General features: G+C 42.4%; 1 protein-coding gene across 6 annotated transcripts in view; it reads right to left on the bottom strand.

The window, feature by feature from the left end:
* The window catches only part of MTHFD1L (methylenetetrahydrofolate dehydrogenase (NADP+ dependent) 1 like), a 232870-nt gene that overhangs the window by 120598 nt on the left and 90527 nt on the right, over positions 1-21745 (bottom strand). For all 6 annotated transcript variants that reach the window (XR_007519593.1, XM_049903523.1, XM_049903513.1 and 3 more), the window contains exons 17-20: positions 21638-21714; positions 17489-17629; positions 16094-16162; positions 12118-12229 (exon numbers count right to left, since the gene is read on the bottom strand). Coding sequence is in view for 5 of the 6 variants with exons in the window: in XM_049903523.1 (XP_049759480.1) it covers positions 12118-12229; positions 16094-16162; positions 17489-17629; positions 21638-21714 (399 nt within the window). In the remaining variant the exon portion in view is untranslated. The remainder of the gene's footprint in view (positions 1-12117; positions 12230-16093; positions 16163-17488; positions 17630-21637; positions 21715-21745) is intronic.

Below are 21745 nucleotides of genomic sequence, written 5' to 3'. Positions count from 1 at the left end.
AGCTTGCTAACCCCTGTTATAAAACAATGCAGATAGTGACATTTATTAATATATAAAATTATATGAAACAAAACCATCAAAAGAAAACACTGCATAACTATGGTTCCCAAAGTCCGTGCTGAGGTGCACTGGAGCACTGCAGTGAACTCAGGCATAATGGAATAGTGTGGTGTGATTAATTACTTCTGTGTGTGACCTTTCTAGCCACGGTCTTTGTCTTAGTTGTCTAGTGCTGCCATAACAGAAATACCACAAGTGGATGGCTTTAACAAAGAGAAATTTATTTTCTCACAGTCTAGTAGGTTACAGGTCCAAATTCAGGGTGTCGGCTCCAGGGGAAGGCTTTCTCTCTGTCAGCTCTGGAGGAAGGTCCTTGTCTTCAATCTTCCCCTGGTCGAGGAGCTTCTCAGGCGCAGAGACCCTGGGTCCAAAGGACGCGCTCTGCTCCTGGTGCTGCATTCTTGGTGGTATGAGGTCCCCAACTCTCTGCTTGCTTCCCTTTCCTTTTATCTCTTAAGAGATAAAAGGTGGTGCAGGCCACACCCCAGGGAAACTCCCTTTACCTTGGATCAGGGAGGTGACCTGAGTAAGGGTGGTGTTACAATCTCACCCTAATCCTCTCAACATAAAACTACAATCACAAAATGGAGGAAAACCACATATGGCCTCATGACTGAGGGTCAGGGAGAGGCCTACCTGCAAGCACACCTGGGAAGAGGCTGTCCTGAAGGAAGAACTGTATCCTGAGAGTTCTTGAGCCTGAATCATAACTGTTCCTTCGCTAATAAACCCCATAATCATAAGTATGATCTGTGAGTTCTGTGTGGCCATTGCAATGAATTATTGAACCCAGTAGACAGTGCTGTGAGAGAGATAGTTGATGTCAGAGTTGGTAAAGGTGATGGAGAGAGAAGGCATGTCTAACCTTCACCTCATAGGAATCAGCCTCGGGCTGTTGATCTTGATTCTCCTTCCCGCTTGGGAAGTTGGAGGAGGTCAGACACCGCCCCCGAGCTGCTTGAACAGTTCAAATTTTTGTGGAAACTCAGCAATACCTGAAGTTTGTTGGACATAGCAAAGACGACTAGTTTGAGGTAGGTCACTGTTTCAATATTAAATCGACCTACATTTCTTTCAACGACATCATATACTTGCAAAGCTAGGTTTTTTGGTAGTCACTTCAGTAAAAAGCAAGAACTGTGTGAAAATCCACGTGGAACAGGAAAGGTGGCGGTGTCTACTCCAATTCCCGGGTTTGCAGAGTTGTGCAGTGCCCAAAAGGTACAGATACCCCATTAATTAGTTATTAAAGAATAAGACAATATTATTTTTTTCTTTCAATTTATATGTTATTTTTTCAAACAGCTACTCAGTTGTTAGGGCATTGGTAGTTCAGTGGTAGAATTCTCGCCTTCCATGTGGGAGACTCAGGCTCAGTTCCCAGCGATGCACCTCAAGCGCAGGCACCACCTGTCTGTGGAGGATTGCGTGTTGCTACGATGCTGTCATGGATTGAATTGTGTCCCCCCAAAATATCTATCAACTTGGCTAGGTCACGATTCCCAGTACTGTATGACTGTCTGCCATTTTGTTATCTGATATGATTTCCCTGTGTGTTGTAAATCTTATCACTATAATGTAATGAAATAGATTAGTGGCAGTTATATTGATGAGATCTACAAGATTAGGTAGTGTCTTAAGCCAATCTCTTTTGAGATATAAAAGAGAGGAGCAAGCAGAAAGATGGGAGCCTCATACTACCAAGAAAGCAGCAGCGGGAGCACAGCCTATCCTTTGTACCTGAGGTTCCTGCACAGAGAAGCTCCTAGACCAAAGGGAAGATTGATGACACTGACCTTCCTCCACAGTGGACAGAGAGAAAAAGCCTTTCCCTGGGGCCAGCACCCTGAATTCAGACTTCTAGCCTACTAAACTGTGAGAGAATAAACTTCTCTTTGTCAAAGCCATCCACTTGTGGTATTTCTGTTACAGCAGCACTAGACTACCAAGACAAATGCTGAACATCAGCTAATGAAAACCCTACAGGTCACAATGCAATTATGGGAATGGTGCAGGGCTAGGCAGCATTTTGTTCACTGTGCTCCCGGTAGCCAAGAGTCGTGGGACAATTTGAAGGCAGCCAATAACAACTAAGTTGTTAGGACATAAATTCTCTATTAAGTTGTTTGGACCTAACTACTTAATAAATGGAAGTGTCAGGAATTTCTTTTGGCCTTGGCTGCCATGGACTGAGAAAATGTGGAAACCATTGCTGTGTATCTTCTGTGGATGCATACATATGTGGAAGAAGTAGAAAATCATGCTTGGAAATGATAATCCTACAATTCAGAGTAGCAGCTCTGTCTAGGGAAGCAGAAAAGGGAATAGGATCAGGGAGGGAACATAGGGACTGCAGCTATGTCTCTCATGCTTCATTTCTTAAAAAAAAAAAAAGAAAGAAATCTAAAGCACACGTACCAATCAAACCCATTGCTATTGGGTCAATTTCGACTCATAACAACCCTACAGGACAGAGTAGAACTACCTCACAGGATTTCCAAGGTGGATTCAAACTGCCAACCTTTTGGTTAGCATCCCAGCTCTTAACCACTGTGCCACACATAGCAATACATTATGGTTTATCAAAGCTGAGTGATGGGAACACGTGTGTTCATTACACTAATCTGCATACTTTCCTGAACACAGTATATTTGGAATATGTCGCTCATTTTTTTTAAAGGGCAGAGGACTAGCTGATGAAAGAAAAGAGGGCTACTTTATACTAAAGTATGGGAAGAGAAAAGCAAGGTGGAATGAAGGCTGGATAGAAGAGACAGTGCGGGAAGGAATGAGATTAGACCCCAGTCGATGTAAGAGAAATCAGAACTGCTCGGAAAAGAAAAAACAAGGTCTCTGAAGGTGGGCCTTCCTGAACATAGGAATTAAGAAACACTACCCACGATTAACAGCTTCCTGGACATTGTTGTTGTTGTTGGACATTAGCACCTGACCTTCAGCCAGGGTCTCCAATAAGCAAGCACTACTCATTTTTCATTTAATTATTCTTCATTTAATTATGAATAAAATCACTAAAGGAAAAAATTGTAGGTATTGTAACAAAAAGGGAATCCAAGCTGAGGTCTGCATAATATAAACAGAGGTAGGGAGAACTATAGTTTAGAAAGCTGTAAGATCGCTTGACGTCAGATTTTTTAAAAGGGTGGATGAAATTATAGGAATGTTTAGTTTGGTCTGATTTTCTTCTACCAAAATGAAGGAATAATTAAAATTTCAGAGCAATGAAAATGGGAACAGAGAACAAGCAAGTAGCTGTGTGTGCCCACCAGTACTCTCCAGATGTCCAAAGAAGAAGATTTAAAACTGCTCCCAAAAGCGGCCATTTAGGATACTCAACTGGTCTCACCACTTCGGAAGCAAGGAAAAATGAAGAAAACTAAAAACACAAAATAAAGATTGGTCCAAAGGACTAATGGACCACGCCTCCCAAAGCCTCCACCAGAATGAGTCCAGTACAGCTAGACGGTGCCCGGTTACCACCACTGACTGCTCTGACAGGGATCACAATCAAGGGTCCCTGATAGGGCTGGAGAAAAATGTAGAACAAAATTCCAACTCAAAAAGAACGACCAGACATGCTGTTCTGATAGGGACTGGAGAAACCCTGAGAGTATGACCCCTGGACACCCTTTCAGCTCAGTAATGAAGTCACTACTGAGGTTCACCCTTCAGCCAAAGATTGGACAGGCCCATGGAAACAAAACAAGACTAAAGGGGTGCACCAGCCCTGGGGCAGGGACTGGAAGGTAGGAGGGAACAGGAACCCAGGGGTGAGAAGAGAGAGTGTTGACATTTCATGGGGTTGTTAACCAACGTCATACAACAATGTGTGTACTAACTGTTTGATGAGAAACTAGTTTGTTCTGTAAAACTTCATCTAAAGTTCTATTAAAAAAAAAAAAACTGCTCCCAAAAGGACACAGAGCCAGGGAAGTGGCAAGGAAAAGACCACGATCAAAGTGGGTCTCCACAAGGTTATCTTCAGTCAGCACAGTGAAAAAGAAGTGTGTCATGGACTGAATTACGTTCTCTAAAAATATGTGTCAACTTGGTTATGTCATGATTCCCAGTATTGTATGACTGTCTGCCATTTTGTCATCTGATATGATTTCCTTTTGTGTTGTAAATCCTATCACTATGATGTCAATGAGATGGATTCGCAGCAGTTATACTGATGAGATCTACAAGATTAGTGTCTTAAGACAATCTCTTTTGAGATATGAAAGAGAGAAGAGAGGAGAGAGACAGGGGGACCTCATACCACCAAGAAAGCAGCCATGGGAGCAGAGCGCGTCCTTTGGACTTGAGGTTCCTGCGCTGAGACGCTCCTAGACCAGGGAAAGATTGATGAAAAGGACCTTTCTCCAGAGTTGACAGAGAGAAAAAGCCTTCCCCTGGAGCCAGTGACCTGAACGTGGACTTCTGCAGGTCAGTAGGGAGAGCTCTAGACTGACAGAAGATCTAAATGTCCCTGGTCCGATCCTGGGTTTCGGGAACTTAAGTCAATTTTGCATAATTACTTTCTTGGAAACCCTGGTGGTGTAGTGGTTAAGAGCTACAGCTGCTAACCAAAAGGCTGGGCAGTTTGAATCCACCAGGCGCTCCTTAGAAACCCTGTGGGGCAGTTCTACTCTGTCCTATAGGGTCACTATGAGTCGGAATCGACTTTATAGCAATGGGTAGTAGTGTCGTAGTAGCTTACTAGGCTGTGAGAGAATAAACTTCTGTTTGTTAAAGCCATCCACTTGTGGTATTCCTGTTACAGCAGCACTAGATGACTAGATGAAGTGTTTTTAAAAAAGCATGTTTAAAGTAAAAAGGAGAAGAGAGAAAAAAGAACAAAATGATATCCACCATTGCTAGGGGATCAACACGACTTAATTACACTGGCAGTATTTTCAAATGTGACCATCTGCTATAGACAAAAAAAACCAAAAACCAAACCCGTTGTCTTCAAGTTGATTAACATCATCCAAAATAAACAAGACAGTGGTCATCCAAAATAAACTGGTCATCCAAAATAAACAAGACAGTGACACCTGTGAGAGCCAAAGCTCAAGGGGACTGCCTTTTTTTCCCAGGTCCATTTGACTGGGTGCACGCTTACCACTTTTCTATCGCTATTAGCGGAAAATATTTGAGTTTTCCTTCTCTGACAGGTTTCTGCCTTACATAGGTCCTGGCTTTCACAGGTTTTACTGTGTATCTAGTTTTAAATGGGAATGAACAGGAACCAGCTAAGGAGATATAAGCACTTAATGTCTGTGTCACCTTGGACATACTACATGAGCTCTCTAAGTGTCGGCTGCATCATGGGTAAAATAGGGGTAATAATGCCCAGCTCACAGAACTGTTTAGAGGCTTAAGGAAGAATGTAGATGAAGTAACGCCAGGAAACGAGCATTTATTATACAAGTATTAACAAGGCTTTGCCTCCCAATCTGACTCAATTTGTCTTTTGATTGCGATCTCTAAATCCTAGTCCTGAAATGTTCTAAGCGAAGCTCAGCGCAGGATTTAATTGGGTACTGGTCTCATGTTTCTCTTCTGCTGCGTGTATATGTATACTTATGGCCCAGGAAGCACCAGAGAACACAGCCTGGGTTTGTGTGATTTTCTGTGTATAACAAGGGGAAGCGTCACAATCAATTGGGTAGCTTCTTCACAAGCATTCTTGGATGAGGATGAAGAATATCAAATGTAGTTAGAATATCTAAAGCCACCAAACCCTCCCATAAGCCCACTGCTGTCGAGTTGATTCTGACTGTGAGGGACCCTATAGGTCAGAGTAGGGTTCTCCATAGGGTTTCCAAGGCTGTAATCATTACAGAAACAGACTGCCACATCTTTCTCCCTCGGAGCAGCTGGTGGGTTCGAACCACCGACCTTTTGGTTAGCAGCCAAGCACTTAACCACTGCACCACCAGGGATCCTTAAGCCTCTCATGGATCACTTTAAAGTGAATAAGGCGAAATGGTGCACAGTATTCATTAGGCTATCAGATGTATACCAGCCGTTCTTTACCTTTGTTTGAGTCATGGACCCCTTTGAGAATCTAATGAGAACTATGGAGCCTTTCTCCAGTTAAAAAAAAAAAAATTATATATACTCATACGTATAAATTTGCATTTATTTATGAGAAAACAAACCCAAAAACCAAACCCGTTCATTGCTGTTGAGTCAATTCTGAGTAAAACTGCCCCATAGGGTTTCCAAGGAGAATTAATTATGAGGGGGGGATAATTCTGGATATAACTGTGGAAGGGGTGATTCTATATTTAATTACTGAAGAGGGGTTGTAGAGTCATAGATTATACCTAGATCCTGGGGTGGCTGGTGACCCTCAGGGAAGAACACCTGGCTATAAAGATGTACCAAGTAAAAAGGACTTCATTCGAAAACTGGAATCACAATCAAATTAAGGGAGGAGAAAACAAATTTTAAAAATCCAAGGATCATGTCTAAGTTTTAAATTCCTACAACTCAATGTTGTTTTTCTTTTTTTACAGAGACCATTTTTTTTTTTTAATTCCTGAGGCAATGTAATCACGTTTTTACCTAAATTAACTTTTGCTACTGTTTTTTTTTTTTTTTTCCTTTGGACTTGGAATTTAGTTCTGTCTCTGCCCCTTTTTCTTTTTCTTATTTTTTAAAAATAACACATGATTAGGGTTTGATACCAGAGGAATGTTTGCTTTCACAGCAGTAAATGGAAGTTAAATGAAGTCCCACAAGGGCTGTTGGCTAAAGACAGAGACAGAAAGGGATCAAGGTGGCCACAGTACTTTTCAAAACACTCTCATGAAGTGTTTTGTTCTACTCTGACAAACTCATGCAATTAGTTAAATGGACCTCACTGTTTTAAATCTAAATGGACTACTGATTCCATTATCTTTGAGTAATTTCTGCAGAGGAGACAAAATCATTCCTCCCTTGTGTTAGGATACAACAAAAAATAAGCTTAAATGTACCTCAGCAAAACCAGGAAATGGAGAAAATTCTAAGAGGTCCCCACCATTTCTTAAGGTTCTTAGTTTATTGATGTTAGAGGACTTAATCTCACAGCTGCACTGCACTCACCACTGATTGCTGCTCACGTGTCTGCCTCTCACACTAGATCACAAATTCCTGGAGAGCAAGGAACACGTCTTAATCATCTTTAATTCTCAGTTCCTAGGATATATTACTTGACACATAGCAGAAACTCAGTAAGTGTGCACGGGAATAAATTATTTCAAAGGGCTTAAATATACTTTAATTACTTCTTTTCTAGGGTACTGTTGTTAATTGCCAAGTTGACTTTGACTCAGGGACACCCCGTGTGTCGCAGCTGTGATCCTTCAGAAGTAGATTACCAGGCTTTCCTTCCAAGACGCCTCGGGGTAAGTTCAATCCGCCAACCTTTCGGCTAGTAATCAAGGGCTTTACTGTTTACACCACCCAGGGAATAAATACCCGGAAGTGAAATCGCTAGATCATTTGCTCATATTCAGTTTCACCAGAAATTCTATCAGATTGCTCTTTTCCTGTGATTTGTCTTTTCAGACCCTTTGCCCATTTTTCTATTGCACTATTTGTCTTTTTTTAAATCAATCCAGAGTCCTAGGTGTTCTATATAATCTGAATGCAAAATATTTGTCTATTAATTTTGCAAAACTACCCTTTTCCAATCTGTCACTTATCTTTTTAACCTTGTATCTTTTATCATAACTAATTTATTTTTTAACGTAACTGAAATTATCTGTTTCTTTTGGTTTTGAGCTTTTTTATAACTTGTTTAAGAGATCCCTCCCAACTATGGCAGTCCCTGGGTGGTGCAAATGGTTAGCGTGCTCAGTTGCTAACTGAAGGTTCGAGGTTCAAGTCCACCCAGAGGCACCTTGGAAGAAAGGCCTGGTGGTCCTAATTCTGAAAAATCAGACATTGAAAACGCAGTGGAGTACAGTTCTGCTCTGACAAATGTGGGGTCCCCATGACTTGGAATCAACTCAATGACAATTAGTGGTGGTCCCTATCCTATAAACAACTACTTTTCTAAGAATCTAAATTCTTCCTCCGACTTCAGATACTCCTCGATGCCTACTACCGTTAACTTCTGTAGCAGGATGCTAAAATAGGGGTCCTTTAGACTCACTTTTGTTTGATGCCCCTAGGCAGTGTCAACTGCTCCCACAGACAAAAGGATGATGCTAGACAACCAAGCAGGACTTTCAAAGAAGTTGTTTGAAAACAGATTTTGCAACCCTTAGTCCAAAAACCACCTTGAAGTTTCAAAAGGGTTAACAAGGTTAGAACCTGGGAGAGGATTTTTCAAAGAAAGTTATCAATGTGCAGAACCCCACCACATTGGGAAGGAGTAGAAGAAGATGGAGCAGCTTACCCCTTTCCTCGAGCTAGTGAGCAAGGCTTTGATGACCCACTGGAAAAGCTCATGGGGCACAGTGGACTGGGGTCTGAAGTCTACAGGCAAGTGGCTGAATGAAACAGTCTGTGGTAGCAAACCAGAAGGTCGTGTGAGAGATAACTGCATTCCCGCTGGTGGCTGGCCAAAGGTCAAAAGTATGTGGTCCTGGAGACCAGATGCAGAACCAGCAACTGGACTGTCTAACAGGGATGCTGCCCAGGAGGGCTTCTCAAGGACATGGGGCCTCAGCTGAAAGGGGCTGTAGGAGAATCACTGAATGTCAAAGCTTTAACCCTGGAGGGGCAAGAGGCAGCTAAGTGCAAGACAAGGGGGTAGAGAGAAGAGTCAAGCCACTGTCCCCTTCCCACTGATGGCCAGGTAAAACTGAATGGAATTTGGTGTTTTTGACTTGTATATATGACTGGACAAACATCTCAATTATTCAAATGAGCATATTCTTGCAACTAAAAGTAACCACCTGAATTAAAACATATATATATTTTAGAGAGACCAGGTATTACCTGAGAGTACAAGGGATCTACCAGAAATTTCACTCTAGAACAGAAAATGAACTCAGAGCCACAGAGCAGGTCTCACCAGGTCATGGGGGAGAGAACAGTGTTTCCTGACCGTGCCCTGGCTCTGCTGTTCAGGACACTGGCTTTGCTTCCAGGATGCAAATGGAGCTGCAAAAGCAATAAACGACCTCTGTGAGTGGTTAAGAGCTACGGCTGCTAACTCAGAGGTCACCAGTTTGGATCCACCAGGCGCTCCTTGGAAACCCTATGGGGCAGTTCTATGCTGTCCTGTAGGGTCGATATGGTTTGGAATTGACTCAGTGGCAACAGGTTTAGTTTTTGGTTTGGTGAGTTGTAACACTACAAGGCTGGAGTCTTGTGGTATAGTACATACTTACTTAAGTCCCTACTGCCAAATGCTTATACATAATGGAGCATGCTGTTGATATGATAAATGTAATATAAAAGGCAGAGGGCCAAAATAAATGATTTTCAGGTTTCCATTATGGCTTCCATAGCAGGTAGATGAAATCCACTTCCTAGGAAGTTCTCAGGATGAGGGGCTGATTCGAGTCTTAAGCATTTCCAGGTTGAATGAAGCAGGTCTTAAGGAACAAACCACGACTCAGCAGTCTCAAGCAGCTTTTGAAGCACCTTGGAAATTGGTGTGCAGGGTGGGTGCCTCACGGCTACCAGTGGCTTCCTCATTACTCAGAGCTAAGCCTTTCAGTCTGTTCTCACCCATTAGGACACAGGGTAGGCCCCAGATAGTGACTAAGCAAAACCTGAGATTGGCTATAACACATTACATCTAAGAGGCATTTCCCAAAACATACTCTTCATTTTCTGTAAGGAATGATTTTAACTTTTTAACAGGGGGAAAAAAAAACCCTAAATAAAAAAGGAAATGTAACCTTCATAAATTATGCATCCATGAGGAGGGAAGAGTAACGATGAGTGTTTTTGTTAGTTGCCATTGAGTTGGCTCCGATCATGGCAACCTTACACATAACAGAAGTAAACACTGCCCGATCCTGTGCTGTACTCACAATCATTCATAGGAATAGTGGCTAAGAATTATTCAGTGCTCACCATGGGTCAGAACTTGACATGCAATTCATGGAATCCTCATTGCACACCCATGAAACAAGTCCTTTTAAAAGCTCCATTTTACAGACAAGGAGACTGAGGCACAGAGGCGTTAACTTGGCTGAGGTTACACAACTTCAAGGGATCTGGCTCTTTTCAACCTTGCCCACTAAACCACCTGGCAACGAAGAGATCTCAAGGAAAATGAAACCTCCCTCACTTGTAGCCTCTCAGAACTGGAAGGGATCATAGAAATAATTCTACATTTGCAGGGTTCTTTCTCTATGCTTTACGAAGAACTTATTTAATACTCATTAAAATACTGTAACATAGGTGTTCTCGTTTCATTCAGAGAGGAAATTGAGCCTGAGAGAAATTAAGTAACTTGCCTTTAGTCATCCTAACAGTTAGGATTTCTGATCCAACACCTTCTAACTCTGGCGATGTGAGCTATCCAGGTTATCCGGCTTCTCATTCTTCAGCCGGGAATGTCTACAGGAGACACACTCAGGGATGCTAATGGCCATTCAAGTTCACGCAGAGAGCTAGCACACTTTGCATCTATCACCAGCATATACCTTAAAGATATCTTACCACAATAGCCCATATTCTAAATGAATGCTTGACAGAGCAAGGACTGGCAGAGAGGTAGAGAGCTCCCTCAACATAAAGTGGAATGCTTTCTTCTGTAAGCTCTTTTATTTGTGGAGCTGATGTATTAGAACCACCACTTCATGTAAGCACCTACGTTTTCAACGCCCGCCCTTACCCAGCCTCCTTGTCCATTAGCTCTGCACTTATGCAATAATCAATCAAGCAAACCCATTTAGACACAGAGCCTAGCCATTCTCCTAGCAGACTTGATAGCAAAGCAGCCAAATACAGGAGAGCTGTGTATGCCAGGCCTTTGTGGAGTGAACCGATATGAATCATCATCTGATTCTGACTGCGGGTCTATAAGAAATTCTTAAAACAGTCCCAATAACCCTGAGGGAACTTTGTAATGTCTGAGCAAAACAGTGCGCAGCTAAGTTCTGTTGTCCAGCAGAATCTCTTCTGGTAGAAGCATGCATTGCTGAGTTTGAGCCCAAGTGTGAAAGAAGCGATTGCTATGCTTGAGGACAGGCATGTGTGTGGCTAATGGAATTACCTGCTGGCATGTGAAAATCTGCCAGGGTAAGCCCTTATACGTCAAATGAAGGGGTTCTTCCACAAATTCTTGTACTTTTTTTGTCTTTCATTTTCTCACATTCTTAATATTACGGGTGGGATCAGGGTTGGCACTGACTGAACAAATGCTAGAGCAGCTGCCCCTCTTCTGACTGGAATATTCAACAAATACCAAAGAGGGGCGGGTGCCACACAGGAAAGCTTCCCAGCAGCAAGAACTCTGGAATTCTACCAATTAAAATTTCCAAATCTACTGACTGGGAATCTCCCCTCTATTAAGTCATAAAAGCACCGTAGGAGTTGAGGAAGAGAGAAATGACTTCAAATTCTCAATAGCATGATTACTACTAATAATGGCTAACACGTAATGTGTACTTCCTGCCCTTCAATTATTTATAACATTAGATAATGTACTCCGCAAGGCTAGGTCTGTTTTGCTCATCACTGTATCCCTTGCTCTGAGTGCAATGCTGTGCCTATGGCAGGTTCTCAAAGAATACTTGCTGGATGACTATATAATCTCATTTAGTTTTCACAATAACCCTAGAAGGTTTGTTATCAACATTTTACAGGTGAAAGAATTGAGGCTCAGAGATACTACAAATGTGTCTGAGGCCACCGGCAAGTGTCAGAGCTTATATTCAAACCCATATGTACTTGACATCAGGCTCCACGGTTCAACTACCACACAATTTCACTAGCAGAGACCAGACCTTAGGGCTTTTCTGAGCCTACCTGTGAAAGGTGGCTCCTAAAGACTATACTTCAGATTAGTATATGCATATCACTCTGTTATAGTCATTGCCTTTTAAACTCCTTCAATATTCTACAACAAATAAATTGAAAGAAACAACTTACCTACGAATCCTTCTTCACCAACCAGCTTCAGAGCAATTTTATCAGCCAATACTGAAGAGTTGCCATGAGCAATGTTAGCAAAGGGGCCAGCATGCACAAATACAGGTGTCCCCTATGAAAGCAGAGGAAGAAATTAAAACTGCAAAGACAACTAGAAGAAAGTAAACCAAGACCAGTTTAGGGCAAACAAAGGAGGACAGGCTGCAGGGTATCTCCCTTGAGTTAATGACTCAACCAAGTCACTATTCCTCTCATTAACAGTGCATATTTAAGGTATAAAATCTCTCAGAAAGAGTTAAACACCCTGCACTTGCTCAAAGGATCAAATTCCCTATGTACCTCAGAACTATATGATTCCACATTTAATGATGAACCAGGGAGAAAAAGCTGTAGGAACAGAGTCACTTCCTACCATAATTTTGATAAGCCACAGCTATTAGCCGACACAGTAACCATGAAATAAACTATTTACCTTACTTTATACTGCCCTGTACTATAATAAAACAAAAAAATGGAACTAGATCCTGATGGCATAAGAAGCGTATTTAAGTTTATTTTTCATTAAGAAATGAGTCGTTTCAAGAAAATTCTCCCATAAGTACAAAAATCAAAACAATTCATGAATTATGGGAATTAAGTCAGGGTGGCTAAATAATGATTACATTTATTACAGGTTGTTTTTATACTGATAATTTGCTATTCTGAGTTTTGATAATTCTGTTTAAGTCTTCCTTATTGTTTCATTCCAATACAACAGTCTTGCATGCTGGAGATCTGCTAACTAGTAGGATAATACAAGTCTTTTGGTGTTGTAAACAGCTACTGCTCTCAGCTGCTAATAGAAATGTTGGAGATTCAAGTCCACCCAGAAGTGCCTCAGAAGAAAAGCCTGGCAACTTACATCCAAAAACTCAGCCACTGAAAACCCTATAGAGCACAGTTCTACTCTGACATACATGCAGTTGCCACGAGTAGGAACTGACTCAATGACAAGACAACTTTTTTTTTTTTAAATTAAGATGACAAAAGCAAAGAGTAATTCTTATTAAAAGGATAAAAGAAACCAATATATATAGTGGATTATAGAAATGTTAATTATTTCAATAAAAACTGTCTATATGTTAATTTTTTATATGGCTTGTCTATATTTTATAATTTCCTTACTGATGAGAACCGACCTTAGCCTGATCTGAAAGGACTTATTCACATGCATTAAATGCTCAGGCTTTATTTTGAGCTGAGCCCCGGCCCTTCAGGCTGTGCACTTGCAGCCTGGACTCTACCTGTGAAAATACAGCTGCTGCCATTTCCCTGATGGGAGGGAAGACAGGGAGCATGTGGAGGTGGGAGGCTGGGAGGGATAGAAAGTTCCCACGAACCATGATGGGCAGTTAGCTGAACGAGCTTCAAAGATGAGAAAGCCAACAAAAGCAGGAAGAGAGGAAGCGAAAGAAAAGTCATTTCAGAGACTGAAAAGGATCCGGTTTATCAAAGCCACTTATGTTAGTTCTGTATTTACTTTTCCTCCTAATGTCCTTAAGCCAAAAAACAAAAAAAATGTCCTTAGGAGGGAAAAGAATAGGACCCTGAGAAAGACATACAAATGTACGTAGAAGTAAAGCTGAGATGATAAAACCCAGACACGTGTTTGTGTAGATGTATGTTTAGTGTCCATATCTCTGCCTTGCTGTTGTTGGGTACCATCAAGTCCTAGGCTGTAATCTTTACAGAAACAGGTCATCAAGTCTTTCTCCTGTGGAGCCGCTGGGTGGGTCTGAACTGCCAACCTTTCAGTTGGTGCTCAGTGGTTTGTGCCACCAGATCTCCTTATATTTGTCTACCCATCACTAATTCCTCACCTCTATCTAGAGAAGGGGAGGCACTGGCGGTTCAGTGGTAGAATTCTTGCCTTCCATGTGGGAGACATTCCATTGCTGGCCAGTGCAACGCGTGAGCAGCCACCACCCGACTAACTGTTGAGGCTTGTGTGTTGCTTCGATGCTGAACAGGTTTCAGCAGTTGCCAGACTAAGACAGGTTAGGAAGAAAGGCCTGATGATTTGCTTCTGAAAATCAGCTGGAAAAAACCCCATGGATCACAATGGTCTGATCCGTAACTGACCACGAGGATGGTACAGGACCAGACCTTTATGGGCTGTGACCCTCTGTGGCCATCTGGGAAGCAAAAGGCATCAGTGTGTGTGTGGGGGGGGCAGGGGGTGGAGGCCATGCAACAGGTGACAGGGTGTGGCTGGATCAGCATAAATACATCACTATTCCTGGGATAAGAACTCCAAGTCCTGGATCGGCAGCAGTATTTTAATTTGGAAAGACTAGGACTTTTATCTTCTATATAATCTTTCCTATTTTTTAGGCTATATACTAACCTATGGAGCCCTTGTACATAGCTAAGAGCTGGGCTGCTAACCAACAGGTTGGCAGTTTGAATCCACCAGCTGCTCCTTGGAAACCCTATGGAGCAGTTCCACTCTGTCCTAAGAAGTCGCTATGAGTCGGAATCAACTCAACAACAACTGTTTTTTTTTTTTTTTTTTAAATACTAATCTATTAGCAAAAGCATTTTATAATTTTGTGTAAATGTAGTTTTAGCCTGAAATCACAGAAGTAGATGCTGTGAGAGCAAGATGAATCCTTTTCCTCCTTCACATGATAAACCGAAGGCTCAGGGAGGCCGGGAAAGTTCTTGGTCCAGGTAAACGTACAGTTCGCTCTTGGTTTATTCACATCTCTGTTCAGGCATCACTTTATCAGACAGGCAGTCAAACACAGGCACACACAGACACACACACACGTCACTCTCTGTCCTCTCATTCCCTCCTGTTTTTCTTCTTTAGTCCTTGCCACCAGCTGAGTATCTATTTGTCTACCATCTGTCTTCCCCACTGAAGTGTAAGCTCCGAGAGGGCAGGGACTTTGTATCATTCATCACTATATCTTTATCATCTACTACACAGCCTGGCCCATGCCATGTGTTAAAAAATGCAATCTTCACAATACCCCTGGTAGGTCAGTTGTTGGTAGTGTCACCATTTTACACGTAAGAAAACTGAGACTGAGGCATCAAATAACCTGCCTGAGGTGAGTAAATGGCAGAGCTTGCACTCAAACTAAACTTTGTGTTAGCTCAGTGAATAAACGGATAGATATCTGCTTGTCTTTCTTCTGTCTTCCCCCAGTATATCTGCCCTCTGGCCACCTCTACCTCCTTCTGTCCGCCTGCAGCTTGAGGACAAATAATAACCCCTGAGTATGTGCATTTTCCCCAACTCTGTGCTCAGAGACATCCAGAAGGGAGCCTGAAACTGGCCACGGTGGGAATATTTATACCACGGAAATTGGCAAATACTACAAACCGCGGTTGCCCTCCCAATCCCCACTCCAGAGTTGGTTGTTAAAACATTTACCAGCACACCACTGTCTTCTCCGCCCCCACAAGCCCTCCTCCTCCCACTTGTGTTTTTCCTCAACCAACCCCCAGATACAGACCCTCTATGTCAGCCCAAATTCTGGGGTCTCATCAGCTAGGGTAGGAGGAAGAGATCAGACAATTGCCAAATGAAATGAGTATGACTAGTGACTAGAAGAGCATATTAAAATAAAGGTATCTTGAGGAAAATATTGAAGTTCAATGAAGACGAGAGCAAGGCGAGTCATGAACAAAACTTAATGTAAAAAGGCAGTATAATGTGTACAAGCCACTGACATATTAGACAGGTACGACTTGCTAAGTGTCTGCTCCACTCAGTATTTAGTAGCCAATATGTAAATCATATCAAAGAATCTATAAATAGACTTCTAACTTTTTTTTTTTTTTTTAAGATGACCAAGAAGCTATCGTGATGCTCCTTGGCTGGCTCATGTTGGCTAGGATTGTTCACATCCTCACGGGCACATACAGGTTATCCAATTAATACAAAAATTCTCTAAACAATTCATATGAAAAGAAAAGCACTTACTTCTAGGGTCTGCATCAGATTTGGTTTTATTGCATCTTTCATCAAAACTGTCAAAGCACCTGTCACCCCCTAAAGGAGAGAAAAAATATTTATGTTGGTGACAAAAGATCGTCCACGCTCTGGGTTAATACCTTGGCTGTTTTCTCACTAGTCTCCTTCCTAGCTGGGCACTCCAGGGGTCCCTGGCTGCTCTCACCTCTGGGCTACAGGTGACACAGTGCTGTCCCCGACCCAAGCCTGGAATGGGTGTTAGCCATTCTGACACGTGAAGAATGATGGGGGATATCATCGATTGAATTGTACCCCCCCAAAATATGCGTTGTAAGTCCTAATCCCTACACCTATGGCCATAATCCCACTGGGGAATGGGTGTTGTTATGTTAATGAGGTAGTATTAGTGTGGGGTATGTCTTGAATGGATCTCTTTTGAGACACCAAAAGCAGCAGGTTAGGCAAACATAGACAGGGAAAGATAGATGCCAAATCACATGAAGATTGCCAAGAAACTGAGGAACAGAGGTGAAAAGAGACGGAGACTTTCCTCTAGAGCCCACAGAGGCTCTTTCTCTAGAGCCAGCACCCTGAATTTCAACTTCTAGCCCCCTACCTGTGAGAAAATAAATGTCTGTTTATTAAAGCTGCCCACTTGAGTTATCTCTGCCACAGCAGCACAAGGTAACTAAGACAGGCGAGTGGTAGACATTGTTCTTTTCCCAAAACCTTCCTTGATGATGTTTAAGAGGCTGGCCATAAATCACAGCTTTCAATCAATCCACTTCAAAATGTTTTCTGGCAATCATGAACATTATTTGTTCATTACCAGAGGCCTTACTGTTGCCCCAAGAAATAAGATGAAGACCTGAAACAGCTATTTACAGAGCATGAATAAGAGAGGTAAAGGAGTATCTAAAAGCACCTGTTCTTGTTTCCCACCTTCTCTAAGCCCTTTACCCCACAGGAGCAGAAGGTGCTTAAAACACGGCTGCATTTGAAAGGCTTCTAGTTTTCTGCTCTCAAGCTAGCTTTCCATCTAGAAAGAAGCTGAAGCCACTTAAAAAATGGCTCTTTTCTAAAAGCCACTAGCTGCAGGGAGATCCTCCCACTCCATCCCGCCCCACCACCACAAGAAGAAGAGAAGAATAGGCATGAAGGGAGAAAAGCTTATGGAATAAATTCCACGCGTTTGGTTGCAGCCAGGTATGAGCATGTTATAAATACCTGTGAGAACATTACGAAGCTGTAAGGGAAACAAGCTTGTGCAAGCAACCCTGTGTGTGCAGAAAGTCTCTGAACCCCCATCCTGTAGACTGAACACAGGAAGGAAATCTTCATTCTGCTCATTACCAAAGAAAAAGGATGGGGAGCTCACTGGAGCCTCTGGCTGGACATACGCACCAAATCTTCTGCAGTCACAGGCTGTCCGTTCTTGTCACTGGCCACCACCATTCGTCCCAGCCGCTCCTTCATGTCTGCGAGGCTGTCGGTCAGGGCCAGCACTGCCATGATTTCGCTGGCCACAGCAATGTCAAACTGTGCCTGAAACAGCCAAACCACAGGCATTGCTCAGCAACAGCGCCACCTGGAGGCCACTCCAACAGGGAGCTCAATTTCAACCATCAGTCATGGCAGCCCAGGGTATTCTTCTACCCACAGTCTTCTGAGTGTCTAGCTCATGCATGGTCCTGGGCTAGCTGACCTCTAGGGTGGCCACCCCGCTTCCTGCACTCCTCTCCACTTTACTCTGCTGAGCAGGACTCAGTTTGCTTAGGTCCCCTGTTGTACCTGCTTATGGCACTGTGTGGTTTGCTTTTGTAGCATGTCTTAGACTTGTTATTTATGAGACTGTCTGTGTCATGTAGGTCTCCACCACTGGACTGTAAGTGCCAGTGAAGGCACGGAGTATTTCACAAGGGTTCCCTTCTGAATCCTTAGCATCAGAGCTATAACTGAAGCACCAAAACCAAAAAACCAAAAAACGCCACAAACCAGTTGCCACTGAGTCAACTTCAACTTATGGTGACCCCATTCATTTCAGAGTAGAACTGTGCACCATAGGGTTTTCAACTGAGTTTTTGGGAAGTAGACCGCCAAGCCTTTCTTCATAGGTGCCTCTGGGAGGACTCGAACCTCCAAGCTTTAGGTTAGTAGCTGAACGCATTAACTGTCTGCACTACCCAGGGACTCCATGTGCCTGAGACACAGCAGGCTGTCAGTACGCATTGGCTGAATAAAGGAATACCCTACCAACTAGCTCCAGGGCTATTCGTCTGTCAAGAAGGCTTCATTTGTCTTTCTAGCAAAGATATGAGGAGCAGCAATGGAAGACGATGGTTCTGCTGGCTTCCTTACCCCACTGCGTCCTATGCCAGTTTCCTAGAGTTATATTGCTGCACAGCAGTGAGGACAACCTGCCTAAAGTAATCCACCAAGTCAAATGGTGGCACATATTCAATTTTCAGCTGCCTGTGAGGGTATGACCATGTCAGATCTTGGAAGTTTCAGCAGGGAAAGCTAGAGCTTGCTGCTTCTTGTGAAACGTTCCTAGGACTCCCGTTTACCTGGCTCAGACTCCAAGTTGTACAAAGTCCAACAGGAACTAAAAGAGACACAGAGAATGTGTACTTCCTCCTGCTCAGAATTCAGCCACTAGCAGAGTTTCTGGAAACCCTGGTGGTGTAGTGGTTAAGAGCTACGGCTGCTAATCAAAAGGTCAGCAGTTCACATCCATCACGTGCTCCTTGGAAACCGTATGGGGCAGTTCTACTCTGTCCCATAGGGTCACCATAGTCGGAATCGACTCAACAGCAACAGGTTTGGGTTTTCGTGGTTAGCAGAGTTTCTTTGGACAAAACCACTTCATTAAGCTTCAGCTTAATCCCATCTTCCCAAGGGAGAGTGTGAGCTAGACAAGTTCAAGCTGTGCCCTACTGGGATCTCCTTATGAGATGTTATCCATTTCCGCCACTGACAAGTAAAGAAATGAAGGAAATAAGAGGCTTCCTGGCTACTTCCTGGTCAAGATCTCATTAGTCATTGATTTAGTGAAAAATCTTGCCTGGAAGTCAAATACAACCACATTCAATTATTACATTCTCAATATAACCTATTCCAAACATAATTATTTTTTTACCGTATAATATTCAGGATACTCTATACCACTATTCCATTATGAACAGTGAGTATAAAATCAGTGACTAAAAATATTGAGACTTTCTATACAAAACATGAAATTAGTAAAACTATTCTTGAAATGTTAACTGTGAAAATAAAAACTAGAATTTATAGTCCTAATATCAGTTCTTCATTTGTAATGGTTACAATTTCAAAATTCTGCACCTTGAGTAACAGTAAAAATGAAAGAAATTGGGTAAGTTTAAATATTATTTTTATTATTTTATTGACTGATGTGCATATTAGAAGGTTGCTCATTTTTGTTTCGCAAATAAAATCTTTCAAAAGCATGTAAGGGCTCAATTGGGATGTGATTTTTTATTGCTTATCAGATTGTCAAGAATTTAAACAAAGGATAATATGCAATGTTGGCAAGAATGTGAATTGATGGAACTTTTCTGAAAGGTTAGTGTGGGAACATACATCAACATTTGAAATGTGCAGTCTTTGGCTCTGCAGTTACACATCTGGGAATCGGTCCTTAGAATATTATCATAAAAACATACAGTGTATGTTTACAACAGCTTATTTATGATACCCCACCACTGTAAACACCCTAAGTGTCCATTAAGAGGGGACTGGTTGAATTGGTTACAGTACATCTAACAAAATAAGATCATATGTAGCCATTAAAAATGATATGTTGTTGTTGTTAGCTACCACACAATCAGTTTTGACTCATGGCGACTCCATATGTGCAGAGTAGAGCTGCCTCATAGGGTTTTCAAGGCCGTGACCTTACAGAAGCATTTCACCAGGCCTGTCTTCTGAGGTGCCTCTGGGTACGTTCAAACCACCAATCTTTCGGCTAGTAGTTGAGTGCCTCACCATTTGAGCCACCCAGATATAGGTCTATCTTTACTGACATGAAAACATGTTCTTACTTCAATGCCCACTGCTTTCTGTACAAATGAGGCAAAGCTGCCCTTCTCTTAAGAAGGTGTCACAATACACTAGTTTTCTTGGAACGGGGCACTTTTTACTGACACCTGCCGAACAAGAGCTGTAAGATAATAAATCCACCAATCTGTGGCTGTGGTGTGTGAGGACTCCCCTGGCTGTGCGGTGCAGTGTGCGCTGGTCTCAGCACCCACATCGGGTCCAGGCTGAGACAAATGCACCTGCAGGCTGCTCCACACGGGTGTTACGGGAAGGTGCCCATCTGCCCACTGCTTTGGAGCTGCCCACCAACCCCTGAACTCGATGGTTGTGTGGGTCCTCTCCTACTTCTGAGATATAACGTATCTATAGCGTCTGAGGAGCCCCGGTGCACAGTGGTTAAGAGTTATGGCTGCTAACCAAAAGGCCGGCAGTTCGAATCTACCAGCTGCTCCTTGGAAATGCTATGGAGCAGTTCTACCTGTCCTCTAGGGTTGTTATGAATTGGAATTGACTCAATGGCAACACATTTGGTTTGTTTTTTTACAGTGTCTGAATTTACAGCCCCCCCACCCCCGCCCCAAACCTCTTTCTTTTGGCTTTTCTCCACCAATCTAATTCAATCTTCCTATCTTTCAGAAATTTCTCCAAATCCTATGGAAGTGATTCTGGTTCTCTAACACAGACAGTGACTAATTGTTTGCAATCTGTATACATGTACAAGCTCTAGAATCTGGAGGAGGAAGGAAGGTGCACGTGCTTAGTTTGTCTTCTCGATCAAATCCCCATATTCACTTTTTATTCAAAAGATTTCAAAAAGTCCAAAAGTCTTCTCTGGATGAGGACAGATTACTATAGGAAAAGTGATTATTATTTCACTAATAAAAACTTAAAAATGTAAACGCCGTAAATCTAATGCTGTTCTAAAATATAACGTTTACTCCACAAACAAATACAGAGCCTGTATCTGGCTGAGAAATCATTGTATGAATTTACATTCCCTAAGTGCCACTGTTCCACAACAGAGACCATATTAAAATGAAGGTGGACATCATAATTTTTCTTCTATGTTCTCTGGATTTGGATAATAAGACATTATCCTTAAAAACTCCTCAGGGTATTATGCCAAATAACTAGGTGTTCCTTCTTTGGCTTATAAAATTTGAACGATGTGTCTGAGATTTTCATTTTTTAGTTAGTTGTTAGTTAGGCAGCTATAGTATTAATTGGGTGGGTTTCCAATAAAATATCTAAAAATTTATATCCAAGGGACACACTGAGTGGAACTTCCCAGAAATACAACTAAGAACACTCATGTAGAGGACGGTAAGAAGATATCTGAACACTTTCCTCTCCCCTTCCTTTCCAGTCCCGCGTGGTGACTAGGTCACTGCCACTGCAGACTGAGGAATGAGTGAGAAAAGCAGAGAAAAGGCTGGGCCACGTAAACCAACACAAGGACAGAAACCCTCTTGTGATGACAATGCCACCTACCTGGCGGGAAAATCCCTTCTCCGTGCTTGCCTGCCCAATTGTTATTTTTCGTAGAAATCGGTCATTTGTATCCAGTACTGGAAGAAAAGAGAACAGATTACTGATTCC

This window comes from Elephas maximus, chromosome 1 (assembly GCF_024166365.1).
Source record: "Elephas maximus indicus isolate mEleMax1 chromosome 1, mEleMax1 primary haplotype, whole genome shotgun sequence".
Lineage (NCBI taxonomy): Eukaryota > Metazoa > Chordata > Mammalia > Proboscidea > Elephantidae > Elephas > Elephas maximus.
Note: the sequence above shows the minus strand (reverse complement) of the source record. Positions and strands in the feature narration are given on the sequence as shown.